This window comes from Hirundo rustica, chromosome 1 (assembly GCF_015227805.2).
Source record: "Hirundo rustica isolate bHirRus1 chromosome 1, bHirRus1.pri.v3, whole genome shotgun sequence".
In the NCBI taxonomy this organism is placed as follows: domain Eukaryota; kingdom Metazoa; phylum Chordata; class Aves; order Passeriformes; family Hirundinidae; genus Hirundo; species Hirundo rustica.
In genome coordinates, this window is record NC_053450.1 from 112,681,594 (window position 1) to 112,696,745 (window position 15,152).

At 37.8% G+C, this 15,152-nt stretch overlaps 1 protein-coding gene across 5 annotated transcripts in view; it reads left to right on the forward strand.

Annotated features, from left to right (window-relative positions):
* CPNE4 (copine 4) overlaps window positions 1-15,152 on the forward strand; it is a 235,802-nt gene that overhangs the window by 144,585 nt on the left and 76,065 nt on the right. For all 5 annotated transcript variants that reach the window (XM_040060835.2, XM_040060843.2, XM_040060859.2 and 2 more), the window contains 2 exons: window positions 2,885-2,968; window positions 3,906-3,995. In XM_040060835.2, coding sequence (XP_039916769.1) covers window positions 2,885-2,968; window positions 3,906-3,995 — 174 coding nt within the window. The remainder of the gene's footprint in view (window positions 1-2,884; window positions 2,969-3,905; window positions 3,996-15,152) is intronic.

Consider the following 15,152-nt stretch of genomic DNA (forward strand, 5'->3'; position numbering starts at 1 on the left):
TGATAGCTATAATAAATTATGAGCACTGAGGCAGGCAAACTGCTTCTCCTGTTCTGAGAGAAGCAGTTACTGTTGTTTGGGAAAGATTATCCAGCAAATATCTGCAAAATACAAGCTAATATTGCTTTTTTTATATAGTTCCCTGTTATTAAATTACTACCAAAAAAATCCCTCATCAAATTCCCTCTTTAGCTGTTGAATAGTATTCTAAATTTTAATCTTTTGGCTACTTCAGCCCTTTTTTAAGGGATCTTTAACTTGATCCCCAGTCGTGAATTTTAAAAACTGTTTGCCTCCGAAAATTAATCTACTAAAATTGTGTCAAACTAGGTGCTTAGGAACAGATATATCTAAATTTTTAAAGTTTAGGTCATGTGCTTGTGTTATTACATTATTGTGTGACTGTTGCACATACTGAAAGAATGATGTGCATTATACCACTAGCAAATATATTACATTAATCATTTGAATATTATTAAAATAGAACAATATATTGCTGCTATTCTTTCAGAGGATATTCCTGGGGGATAATGCAAAGCTATTACTTTCAGCAGAACAACCAAAAATGTTAATTGTGAAAGCAAATGCTTCTTCAGCTTCTCATTTTTTACTTACTACAAAATATATTCAATATAGATGGATTTATTTTTGTTTGTACCTGAATTCTGAAAGTAATTAGGCTTTGTTTTTGCATTGGAGGGGGAGTGATATAAGTCACCATCCAGCGTTAAAATCTTTCCCTTTATATAGTATTATCTTGGTAGTTAAAACCAGGTATTAAAAATTATTTCCTTTGTGCTGATGTGCTGTTGTAGCTTTATGACACTCAGTTAGGAATGATACTATATTTTGAATCTTAAATGAAATTTGACTTCCTTTCTGAATTCTTTTGCACTCCAGGGTGCATTCTTTGGATGTACCATTTTGAGGTATTTTATTTCAAATAACTTACAAAATTTGTGTTTGTTGATAAAGAAACTCCTAATGTTAAGCTTTTACTCAGCTTCAATCAGAATGCTTATGTGTAAGAGGAGGCAGCTCAATCTTTTTTAACCCTATGCTCTCTGGATTTTCATGTCACTATGATTAAACCAGCACCCCGTCTCTGTGCTTGTTCTCTTTGCTATACGCTGGTAATCTGGCAGAATTTGATCATGAAAACCCCCTATATACAAGCAGTTTCAAATTTTGAGTGGAGTCCAGGTACTAAATCTACATCAGGGCCTTAAGGCAAACTCTAGAGTTACTTAGTTGAATTTTGCACTGGTTTTACGCAGCTTGACATAAAATATCCTGTTGACCTTTAGCTGGAACAAATAGCCAAACATACAGCTTTGTTGTTCCATGGTCCCCATCACAGGATTTAACAAATAAATCTTCATGTGTTTTGTGTCAGTTTGCTAAATGTGCCATTAAGTTTTCTCTAGAAAGTAAAGAAGCAGATCAACGACAAAACAGCACTCTCAACACAATATTATGTCATTTTTAGGGGATGACATAACTTTAGGTTCCTTGAGCCTTGCTCAAGGCTTTGTGGTCCATAGGGACTCATTTTCTTCTCCAGACATTCAAATTCAGGTGTCCCTTTTCAAAGCCCTGAATTATTTGTTTGTTTTGAACTTGTGGAATTGTAAAAATGCCTAAAAATAAATTTTACCAAGCCCAGACTTTGACTAGCATCTTACGCAAAGTTGTTCCCAAACCAATAGCCTTGCAGCTAATCAAAAATAGGTATGGTGGACATTTGGTAAGGAGAAATTTGTAGAATTATATATATTAGAGTAATTTTTACACTAACACTATCATAGAAACACTCGGATACTGAACAGAATTTCTCATTTCCCCAAATTGATATGGGGGTCTGTGGTTTTGGATATGTCCTGTAGAGAAGAATATTATTCATTTGCACAAAGTTAATCATGTGGCTCTTTTGAAGAAGAAGATTAAGAAGGGACTTGAAACTCAGGAAATAGACTTAGTGCTTTTAAATCCTGTTCTTTCTGCATGGCACAGTTAGAAATTGGAAGCTTTTCCCCACCTGGGTTAACACCCAGTTACTCTTCTCCCCCCGACAACCAGCATGTCCAGAATAAATGAGACATTGAAACAGAAGGGCCTGTGGCCAAACTCAAGCAGCACTACAGAAAGCAACTTAATTTAGGTTTGTGTAAGAAATTTCAGGGTTGCAAGCTGGATACAAGACTAGGAGAAGGTGTTCTGCAGTGTGTGATTGTGAACCTGTGTCTGTCACGGACTTGCCTAGAAGATATCAAGTTATTTCCAGCATTACCCTGCTCTCCTTTGCTTGTCATCTTAGCATGGGCCATGTTACCACTCCTGGAAGAGGACTTGCTTCTCTAACCACATCTAATCCATTTTGACAGTACTTGTGTTAGTTGGTAGCAGCACAATGTCTTGGCCAATTAACTTCTGTTTTGAGAGGGTAGGTGAAATTCAACCCCAGTGTGGAATATGCTTCAAAGTGCGATGCATTAGAAAACTGGTATCAAAAGACCAAACAGGTGGGGAGACAGAAAGAAACTAGCTAGGTGGATGACACAGCTATCATTTTCTAATTTCCTAATCATCATTTCCTAATGCTCAGGTAGCTGGGCTGGGTGTAAGAAGGGAATAGGTTGTAAAAGGACATTTTACAGTTTTGCATACCGTGATTAAATAGTCAAACTGAGAACAACAGTACCATGGGAATCCTTGTGAGACAAGGACAAGAATGAATTATTGCTGAGGAACACCAAGAGGTCTCACTAAAACTACTCTGGCTCTTCCTTTTCAGTACCATTCAGGGAAGCACCAGTGCATTATGCATGAAAAGCTCAAAGAAAAAGAAGCCTCAAGAATAACCCTGTCCTATATTTTATTTTAGGATTTTTTCAGCAAATCTGATCCTTTTCTGGAGATTTTTCGGGTGAATGATGATGCAACCCAACAACTTGTTCACAGGACTGAGGTAAGGAATAGAGTGGAATTTACTTTCCAAGGATGCAGATGGGCTGTCAGGAGGCACAGTTTATGCTTCCCATGTCACAAAGTGAAGTGGATTTAAATGTAGGTGTGTAAACACCCACACCTTAAAAATAGTTCTTAGTGTTACACTCTAGTGTAATCATTAACTAAGGGGTCTCAGGTCTTGACTTGTGCACCTTAAAGTGAAGGAAGATGAAGCCAAAGGTCCAAACCTAATTAAACTGGCAGATACTCTGTTGGAAGCTCAGGAGATAAAAAAACTAGACTTAGCCAAAACCAGGCTACAGACTGTATCATATTTTCCCATTAGTACTATGTTGCTTCTTCCCCACCTCCTTCCAGGTTGCTGATGCTAAAGGGATTGTAATCTGAGTGCTTTACCTTTGTCACCCAGTGACATCATTGCTCCATGGTAATGACTGGCACTGTCTTAAAAAATGGCATTTAGGTGTATAGGGTGGAGCTGTGGCAGGTTTTAGGGGTTATAAACCTGTTATGGATTCCATAGAGTTTTCCTAGCAAGGCAAACAATGTGCCTGCAAATCGATGTTGCCCATCCCCATTGCCCAGTCCTGCATGTCTTCCATTGCTTCCCGTTCAGTTCTCCGACCTTTCCCTTGTGCATTATCTCCCACTGAGGTGTGACAGTACTGGAGCAATGTCTGTAGCATCGTCCGTGGGTATGTATGGATCCATTTCCCACTCATTCTCCTTTTGGGGGCTTTCCAGAGGAAGATTATTGGAAACCGCTGGATGCTCAAGGGCTCATATCTCACTGGACGGAGTTATGAAAACTCCAGCTGAGCTCTGCTTTCTTCTCTTGCTGGTGAATGTACTGTTCTGAGAACTGTGGCTCTTGTGAGTATTCTGCTGAGAGATGTAGAAATGTTAAGGGTTCTCTTTCTTCTTTTCACTTACAGGTTGTGATGAATAACTTAAATCCAGCATGGAAGACTTTTAAAGTGTCTGTAAATTCTCTGTGCAGTGGAGACCAGGATCGCAGGCTAAAGGTCAGAAGTAATTCCTTCTTTTTAAATAGTTTTACTCATAGAAAACAAAAGTTGGTCTTTCTTTTTCAGCTGTAGATTGCTATTCTGCAATTCCCTCTTCTTTGATGGAAAAGATGATCTCACAGCTGCATTATGATTACCATAATCAAATTAAGGATACAGAGAAGTGGTAATCCACTGTAATCAGTAGATTATGCTCTATGTTTCTTGCAGTAATCTCAAAAAATGATGGGGCTGTTTTTCCCAGTCAGTTGGATAATTTAAATCCATCATCATTTAACTGGTGAAAGTATACTTAAGGGAAGAAGCAGCCCAACCACAATTTTAGCTACTATTTCCTCACTTTTGTATCTGAAGACCTTCTGTAAAAGAAACACTGAAATATGAGATTTGTTGTTATACTTGAAGAATGGGATGGCCACAAAAACACACGTGCCATAGTAATGGAAGTGTTTCTAGTCAGCAGAAAGACAGATAACTGGGAACCTGGAGCTTTGTGTAGAGAAAAAATCATCTTCTTTTGGCTAATTTGGCTTAAATCAAGTCTTTATCCAACTGTTTATATCTTCTGACCAGTTTTAAGGCTAATACTAAATTAAAAAACATCCAACAAAGAGCACTTGTCCCGTCTCTTCAGAGTCTTAGCCCTGATGAGAAGATATTGGACCCAAGAGTGTGACTACTTTTTTTCTTACTGTACCAAATTGCTTGATAGAATTTTATTTTGTCCTTGAAAACATTTCTTCTTTCATCATTATAGCTGCAAAACTCAGCAGAAAGGGCGTTGTCATTTTTCAGCCATTACTTACTGCAGGATGAACTATGCAGATAGAAAAAATAAAATGCTGGTGTGGTCATATGCACATCACAGATGTGTGGAAAGGGTTAAAAACAGTCTAATGAATGCTTGGATTCACAAAATTATCCCTGTTAATGTGGAACAACATATAAATTTGAGGCAAGAGATGGATCAGATTTCTGCTACTGAAATGAAAAGCAGAATTAGCACAGCACTGCCTTCGTCACATTGTGTACATGTGATCTTTAAATCACTTAGTGAGAAAACGTAGGAAGAGAAACAAACAAAATATGAAGTCTAGAATGTGAGAACAAGTGACAAGTCCATAAAGGTAATGAGGTTCCACAGGGAGAAAAATGCTCTTATCTCTGACATTGAGGTGAGAAAGTATAAGAAAGGCTCAGGTTTCAGTGTGGGCAGAAGAAGATGGGTCTGGGGATAAAGATGGTCTTTTGAGCTATGAGCAGAGACAGTAGTCATAATCGTTTGCAGGTGAACTGCCAAAAGACAGGCTGAAAAGAGAGGAGTGAAGAGGAACAAGAGTGGTCCCTCAGGACTGCCTGTAGGGAAGATGAGGGGAAAGGCAGTGAAAGAATGGCTGAAGAAGAAAACCAGAGCAAGACAGGTCTTATGATCCTTCTGAGAATTTTCAAGACGGTCCTTTTTTTCCCTCTTTTTGTGAGAATTTTTTGTGTTTTTTCGTTGGTGTACGCAAATATTTGCAGCCCTGCTTTAGATATCTCAGTATTTTCCTGAGCTACAGTTCAGCCATTTGCAGAAAAGCTAAAAGTACTAGGATTTGCATCAGATCATTCATGGGTAAAGGAATATTTTAAAACTAATTATGGCTGTAAAATAAAAAAAAGCTTGATACCTATTTCAAATTTAGGCCCTTTATAACTTTTGGTGGTTGTAAGATAAGACTGTTATGGTAGAGCAGCCACCCAAATCACTTGTTATTTGAGAGATAGCATATAATACTAGTCAGATAATTATTTGCTTCTTTTCTATATAGTCTATAACCTAGGAATTGGATGGCAGCTGGGACAGAAGAGTGAAAATTATAAGAATTAGAGAGATGAAGTGTCTGTGACTGGTATAGCACTGTATGAATGTTTATACTTTGATTTGCTTTGATTGACTAAGCATTCCACTCTTTCCGCTACCATATTTTGGAAAATTTGACTTCAGTTGCTTTGTTTCATTTCATAAAATATATAGCAATATGTAACTGCTAAGCGTTGGAAGAGTCCCCTGCGCCTTATTTAACGTGGGGGACATTTAGTGTATTCCAGCTGCCTTGCTGAGCACCAGCTTCCTGCCAAGATGGTTTGATCACCGTGAACAGTAATTGCATAAGGCTGGGTAGTTTTGTATCTCTTCCTGCTGTTAGTTTTTAACATGCTCTGAAAGCATAATCTAAGTTAAGGCTTAAAGAGGCACCAGAAGGGCTCGGAGGGAGCTACCAGCTTGTGGAAATTCTTAACTGCAATCACCTTGCAATTGTGCCTACCTTGGGTTTACCTGTGCAATCTATTTGGAAGCCTGAAGCCCTGGCCCTTCCTCTCTGCCACTGAATTCGCATGGGTACTGAGCTTAGCGGTCAGATTTTTGTTACGGGGAATGAGGATTAACATGCAAAAAGTATCCTAAAACAACTCACAGAAAGTCATTCAACTTACAGGAAGTTTGCTCTTCATAAGTCTTGCACCCAAGCTGTCTTTACACTGTCTGGGCATTTGAAACTTTCTGGTTTGAAATGTCTGTTTAGAAAGGTAAGATGAGCAAGGTCACTAAAATCAAAGCAACCAATAGTTACATTCTGCCAAAAGTGTTTTGCTAGCATTCTTTACAAAGTCTGTTAATTTGAGTTCTTTATGGGATTTTAAAGAAAAAACTAATTTTGCTTTATATATCTGTGGTGCAGAGAATAATGAACATTTTATTCCTCTCAAGACACCTTGTAAAACTTTATTACAATTATTGCAGCTCTAGGTTTTATTATGAAAAGGATATATTAGATTTATGAACCTACTGAGCTTTTCTTCCCAGACACTGAAACCATCCAAGAAGTCTGGTCACACTACAGTGCCAATCATACTTTCTTTTAATGCTAACAGGACAGACAATTAGTGTATGCATTGAAGTGAACAAAATACCCCTTTGATCCAAAAGTAGTGCATTGCTTTTCTAATATGTAAAGATTTTCAAATCACAGCACTAATTACTGACAAATCTGAGTGAGGATTGTACTCCTTCTGAGGACAAGTTTTATCCTAGTGTGTTGTGCTGAAAGTTCTGTAAACTGTGAATCTTTGCCATTCAAATCTGGTTTCAGCATGTCAGTTATGTTGCTGTCAAAGGTTTATCTGAAATACAAGATTGTATAGTGGCTACTTTCTGGTAGGGATCATCTACCACCCACCCATTATAAAAGTTACAGGGTTCTTCTTTTTCTGAAGAAGTCCTGGTAATGCATACAGAAAAATAATCTCTTTTTGTTTTGGTAGTAGGTGCTCTAATACTTGGGAAATAAATGCCTAAAAAGGTGCTTGTTAGGCAAAGGCCAAACAGGACATATGACATACAATAATTCTATTTCCTGCTGAGGTTGTATGGAGAACCTCCCCAAAAGAAGTTCTGTTCACAAGGAAAAGTAGGAACTGAGACAAAAAAAAAAAAAAGCTGGAATAAAAATGTAGCCGAGGTGAACTGATAAACTGCTAGGAGAGTGGGAAGCACATGTCCTACCTATATGGAAAGCTCTTTCCATCTTCCACCTACATAGGGGAAATTTTCAAAAGAAGCATGTCCTTTAGGTATTTTTCTGCCTTTCAAAAATCCGTACGTTGCAGCTCTGTCATTGCTGTCAGTTTGTTTATTGCTTCATCCCCGCGTGACCCAGACGACAGGCGATGATCCCGATGACATTGGTGCGTGCCCAGCTGTGAGTGGGACACGCAGCCGCGGGTACCAGGGCTGTTCCACACACTGGGTTCTAAGACCTCTCTCTGTGTCTATGAATGGCTCTTTGCAGCCTGAAGCCCCCAGACAGTACTGTTGCTTTCTTTTGGGAACCATGGGAAGGTCGCCTCTTCCTGTGCACTTCTAATGAGGTTAAAATGTGGTTCTGCCATTCTTACCGCTTTTCTTTTATGTCCAGTTGACTACCTTTGCTCTGTCCATCGGATCTGTTGGAGTAGCTGTGTATTAGCATTGCAATTGTTTGGGTTTCTGATGAGGAGTCTCTTTCCATAAGCTTATGAGCCCCAGTGTACTTATGATGCTCTTAGTCCTAACAAGGTGCACTCAGGATTTTAAAGGTAATTTTCAATTTATTTCCATACTAAGATCTTGATAAATAGGTCCCTTTCCAATGTGAATTTTCATAGAACATGAATTTTCTATATTTTTTTGGTAGGTCATTTTTAACAAGGTCTTCTTGAGAGACCTGCACTTCGCTTAAATCAGTAGTCTATGTAGTGCTGCTTCTGCCTTGTGGATACTATTATATAATGTGAACCTCATTACAATATTAATAGAAGAAGTTCCAAAGCTTACAAGAAAAATCTTGACATTATTCTGAATGTAAATAGATAATCACTTTATTTTAATTTTATTATATAAAATCATTACATGAGAACTTGTTATTAATATATGATAATCTCTTCCCCAGTATCTGCTATGGCATTTTGGGGGGTAGAATGTTAGGTCTTCTTCAGACAGTTGTAACCTTCTGTTTCCTTCTGATTTCTTAAAAGCGTTGAGTCTTTCATGCAAAATGATGGATCATTAGGAGAAGAAATTGCTTCTTATAGATTGTCTGCTCTGTTCTGAGTTAAGGAAAATAAAATAGCAGTGGCTATTTTGATATTCTCTGAGTTATTGCTGCTGTGTTCTGTAGATCAATAAGTTTTCAGTGACCTTTGATACTTGATTACAGCTCTGCTTATACAGGTATATTATAAAATGTAATCCTTCAATAAACCCTCAGTATCTCTGAAAGCCACTAGTGAAAGTAACTGAGCAGAACCTGTGAAGAAGACCAAGTAAAGCTTAAAATACAAGGAATAATATAGTCAGACAAATCCATTAATGCTTTTATTCTTTCACAGTTTAGCTGTCAGAGTGTTTGAAGCACTAGTATAGAAAAAATAAAGTTTGTGGTCAACAGCAATAATTTCTGCAGAATTTTTAAAAGCATGTGGCTTAAAAGGCAATTCAAGCAGTGTCAAATGATGATTAGAAAGCCATGAATTGAAGGATTTTATACTGTTCCATAAGAGAAGGCTCATTTATTGTTGCTGTTTCCTTTCTGCTTTTAATTCTATGTAGAAAGAGATTGGCACCAAGAACAAATTACAGCACAGGCTAGACTTGATGGTTATTTACTTGATTGGGTGATTTCAGTCATACTTGATTAACTAAGCAGTTCTACATTTTCCCTTCAATTTACTCACCAAATTAATGCCAGTGGAGCCAATAATTCTCTGCTTGCTTACCCTGGTGTTGTTGAAGATGTATTTGCAAATGGGGTCCTTCTTGTAGAAAACATTCAAAAATAAGTAAGGGGGAGTCAACCTTTACATGCCTTTAGTATGAATTAAAAGATATTTTCAAATTTATTTTTCGGTAAATTGTTTCCTTTTCATTATGCCAAAGCATTTTCTTGGAATCTATAGAATAATTGCCTAACTCTTGGAGAATGCCGGTCTTTCTTTACGGTCTGAATAATATTTATTTATTAGCCACTTCAAGGATGTCATCGTGTTGTGAATTTTCAGCAAAGTTCTAGAGCTAACTGTATAGCTAATAATTTTGGATAATAAAAAGTTCCTTCCTGGTGCTGAAAAGAAAAAAATTAGTCTTAAATATTAGGATGAAGTGTATATTTAATGAGCTAAGGAAAATATTTGTTTAAGTGCATAGTGCTTCAGAAGAATAGGAGTTTCAATGCAATCATCGGAAAGAATGATGCATTTTGAGGATTATTATAAAATTAAACAACACAACAGAAAGGCAGTGTCTGAGACCTTCTTGCATAAATACCATCAAACTTTCATTTCAAGTAATTGTTTATTTTCCTTTTTCTTTCACATTCCCCTTGCTTCCTCTACATGAGAGAGAGAAATGCCATCACAAGCGCTACAATGATTATTAAAAACTTTAGGTGCCTATTTCATAAGGTTTACAGTGACTGTGGGGAATTTGTTGCAACCACTCACCCTGTTGTCTGTTTGGGTTAATCTGCAATTTAGCGATTGATTTATGATATGAGTGCCTCCTCAGTTCACTAATTGCAGCAGTGCGTTTGGAACCCTGATTTGTCTGAGTGTGTCAGGGACTGATCTGTTCAATCTTCATAAACTCTGTGCAGGTGGAGTGTAAGATTTAAGATGACCTTACAACAGAACTGATAAACTCTATGTGTGTGTGATCTCAGATTACAGATTCCTTTTTTTTTTTTTTTTTCCTCTTGCCATTCCTTAGTTGTATTCTTGATAAAGCAGCTGAAGATCCTGGGGAAGAAAATGCCATATTGCAGTCAAGATTTAGGAGAGAGAAACAGACTCAAGAAATGAGCTTGATCCTATATCTGTTAGAGTCAAGTGAACTCATTCCGATGACTTCAATAGCCACTAGTTTGTTCTCCATTATGGGAATTACTGATTAATTTTTAAAATTAATTGCTAATTAATTTTCAGATGAATTAATCTAGATTTAGGTTAATTAAAATTTGTGAAGTGCTTTGAAGTTGAAAGTTGAAGTGCTTTGAAGTTGAGCTCTCTAAATAACAAATGTTGTCCCAATAAGTAAGGGTCCAAGTGAATTGTGCAAGGAGAGATCATCTGATACACTCTGGTTAAAAAGAGGTGATATTCACATCTTCAAGGGCTTTGGGTGCTGGAAAAGGTGGCAGAAGATGATAGAAGGCTGAAGAGCTGTGTATTAAAAAGAAAAAATGGGCAGGGAAGTGAGGGACAGAAATCTTTCTTCCAACCATTGGGTGATTCTGACAGACCAAATTTCAGAGTTCACCCTGTATAAAGAGATTTTTACTTCCCATTCCTTACCAGAACCCCCAGTTCCATGACCTTTTGGGTAGAAATGAAATTTCCCCTTGACATTGCAAGGAGAATTCATAGTCTGAAACAAGGGCAGAGAAGGCAACAAACAAACAGAAATATTTTGTGTGAACATGTTGGTCTTGACTAGGAGATCTGAGGAGTGTTTTGAGGAATTTGCCTCCAAATTATTTGTATATCACATTTCTTGTGAGCTTCCTTCAAATTGCTTACTGCCTCCATGGTTCCCATCCCAAGACAAATAAGTACAGGCTTCTACTTTGCTATGCAAGCCATCAGTATGAGTAATGTTTTGAAGGGCTCTTTCTCATTATCTTTGAAACCAAGTTTTAATCCTCTGAAATGAAGCAGAGGCTCCTATAAGTGCTGCTATCTGTAATCCAAATCAGAGGTCTGGTTCCTTCACAGGGGAATAGCTGACAGAGCACTAAATCCCATCCCTGGGACCATTTAAAATGAAACAAAGCTCAGCCCTGGTAATGAGGATCATTCCATACTGAAGGGTGGGCATATGGGATGCCAATTAATTAAATGACCTCTACATTCTTCCCAATTTTCATATCTTTGTGTTGATAGTGCACTGAACATCCTTACAGACCCCAGAATTAGCTCAGAGCTGCTTACTGTGTAAGTTTAGAAACAAGTGCTACCATTTTGAATTAAAATAATAAATGAAGCTCTGCTTTCACCAAAACAGGTCAGGATGAGGCTTAGCTGTAACCTTGTAAAGCAGCTGAATGCTGTAGTGAGAGAATTTTAAGTCTTGTGTATCCTAAAGAAAATCCATCATTTTCATGGCTTTGTGTCTGCAGGACATTTTTCTGTGTGACTTACAGCATCCCATGTTATTAAAAATGGAAGTCTAACCAGTTTTTCATATTATTTTTTTCCATTTCTTTCTATTGAGATTGGAAAAAATAGGGAAGGCAGTTTCTAGACAATCTCATTTCAGTCTCTTATAAAGTAGCAAAGCCTCACATTGGCTGACATATAATCAACTTACAAAGGCCTTTGGTTTCTTTCCAGATGTATTTTTTACTGTGTAAATTGAAAATTAGACACTCACAGAAATTCTTTCTTTATTGTTAACTCTTGTAAGAAATGTAGTCGTTGCTATGAACTGCATACTTTAAACAGGAAGATTACCTCAAAATTCTACTCATAAATTGTATTTGACAGTTTATGGGCTAACATTCTGCCATGCGAAAATGGCTACATGGTACAGATAACAAAATATGTGTATTTTAAGTTGTAGTACTCTCAGGGAACCTACAAGAATCTAGGCAAAATAATACATTTGTTTAAAAAAAATTAGAGGCAATATTTTCAGGGGCTTAATTATAAGTTGTTTGTGATATTCAAGGCATCATTAGGGCAGAAATAGGTATTAAGTGTGTCTAAATGCAAATATTTTAGAAGATGTCTTAGTACACAGTGGTTATTTGAAAAATGTGAACTTTGTCTCACAGTAAAATATGTATTTAGCCCTTCTGTACCCAGGGACCTCATCTAACATGCATTCTGTTAAAATTTAGAGCTGCATTTTTAGTTTACCGAAAACATATTTTGTCCCAGCTAGATGTTATACACATTTTGTAATGTTTGTTATGTAAGTACGTGTGTACAATGTATATGCACCTTACATAATTAGTTACATTTTGCAATAAAAAGTGCTTTATCTGCCTTACCAAATCTAAATTAGTTACCCTAAATTAAGCATGGTTGTCATGTGTGCTGGTTCTCACAACGATTTTGAAATTGCTCAATGGCAGTGCTCGACAGGATTCCATGTAAAAGCCCGCCCTTCTTGTGGTAGTACTAGAAGAAACCATGGCTCTTGGGATCGGAAAATTCAGTGTGTTTATGAGTAGTTGTTGTTCTGTTAGTGTGTTACAGTTGCTAAGCATGCCAGGGAAGCTTTGCCGCAGTGTTTGCTATCACTAGCGCAGAGCTTTGCGCAGGATTTGATGTTAAGCTAAAGTTCCTTTGTGACACCTTCATCCCAGTACCCCTCAGACAAAGAGAAATCAAGAGCTACTTGTTCACTAGGGACAGTGGAGTTATCTTAATGGCCTGCTCACCAGGAGCAATTCCACAGCTGTGTTCTTCAGGAAGCCTGGGAGGATGATGTTCTCTTGGCCCCTCATCTGCTGGGTTGCCCCTGTGTCAGCCCCAGCCCTTGTGCTCTCCAGGGCCCCTCACTGAGCAGCCAGCTGAGGTGCAGTGATCCTTTCCCCTTTCCAGTTAGCTGTTTCCACCATGCTATTCAGACATTGCTCGACAGAATTGTTCAAAGCTTGGTATATTTAGCTTATTGGTGCCACAGAACACCTCAAAGGATGTGCTAGCTGTTTTGAGCATAAGACTTTGCGGCCATAGAGATGTTTGGTGTCCTGAGCGTGACAGCCGCTGTCTGCTTTGCCTGAGATTAGCAAAGTGACAGTGTTTCCTTTCACAAACATACTAATCCTTCCTCTCCTGAAAAGCACATTAATTGCCCATGCATTTTTGAGTGGAAGAGAAGGTGAGTAATGTTAGAAATCATTCCTCAATAGTACCACTACAGACTGTCAAGTCTTCTAGTCTGCTTTTAGAAGAGGTGATATAGAAAGCCAAGGCTGGCCTGCCCCATACACTCCAAATTGCCTTGGTCTGAAGTTATAATGTAGGAACAGCAACAGAATCAGCAGCTGATCTCTTAGACAACTCTAGATATCAAATGCCTAAAGTTTGTTTAGCTCTAGTAATCACCTCTTACATTGTTCACCATTACATTACTAGGCTAGAGTTCCTATTGAGTCACCTTACTGATTTTATTTCTGAGAAATTTCAGCATTTGCTGATAGCAGGTGTTTTTCTATGGTGGGTAAAGATAAAGAGGTAGCTCTAAAGTCATGAATAATTTGGGGGAAATTATGAGGGAATGGTTTGATTGTTTGTCCACATGGCACATGAACATGAAAATCACTATGACCAGGCACAAAGGAAGTTCTCTTTTTATACAACCCAACTCAGTGATGGGACAGGGATATTTTGTCAAAGGACGTTGGGAGGCCAAAATCTGTCAATATGCTAAAAGTTTGAGTAGACAAATTCATGAGTGCTTATTGTGTTCTGGCTGGCTTTTAACAGCATCTATCAGATGCTCTTTCCAGCTTCACAAGAGTGCAAAGCTGTTCACTGCCAGTGACAGTGAAAATGTGGTGAAGTAAAGAGAAATATCCCTTTCCCCAGGCGTTCACTAGCATCTGACAGAAAGATGTTAGTAGTACCATGTAGTTTTATTATTTTCTTAAGATGAAATGCTTGGAGCTTTCAAAAATTTAATTTAAGCTTCATTTTTCACTGATTTTCATTTGAGAAACCTTTAAATGGTTAGGGCTTCATTATCTGAGAAACTGCATATTCATAGCAAGGTGATGTGCATACTTCTAGTAGGTCATGCTGCAAGGTTGGGGGTTTTTTTTCTGCTCCACTAAAATTTTTTTGAAAGGTAAATGGATTATTTAGGGCTGAAGTGTGTCTCGTTTGCTGTGTATAAACACACAGATAAGCCAGATAAGCCAGTCTAGTCCTTTACTATTTTGTGGCAGTAGCAGTAGAGCATAGGGAATTCCGTGTATGCCTTCAAATACTCATCCAGAATCAAATACTCACCCTGGTTACACATGCACAGCCCTCTGCTGCCTTCCTTTCTTGTACATATCAGCTTATACATTTTTCATAAATATACTGCCCTTCAACGAAATCCCTGTTTGATATCAGCTCCTTCTGTTTTTTTAATGTATCCACCAATTCTAGTTGCAAGCAAAACATCTGAGAGTCTGGTGACTAATATCTGGAAAGGCAGGTTTATTTTTACAGACTAATTGAGAAGTAAGTTACTCACATTAGGGAGACACAATTGTTTTCTCAGACAGACGATGGTGTTTCAGACCCTTACACTTCAAAATGTTTGAAGAAACACTTTATTAGAGTTGTGCCAGAAATGAGTCCTCAGTTTTTTACCAGGATAAAATATGGGAGTAAAAAAAAATGCCAATTTTCAGATTTCAAGAGTATTTTCTTCATAATACCACAAGTATTATTCATGAATAAAATGGAACTGGGAGGGGAGGTTTCTGTGAACATTGCTTCAGATTGATGATAAATATTACTAATAAATGAGTTGTGTTGATCCAAGCAGTGCTGAACGTTATCACCAAAATGTTTTGTGATACTGCCACTAAGAAAGAAAGAAAGAAAGGTGAAAGGACACAACCATATTATATG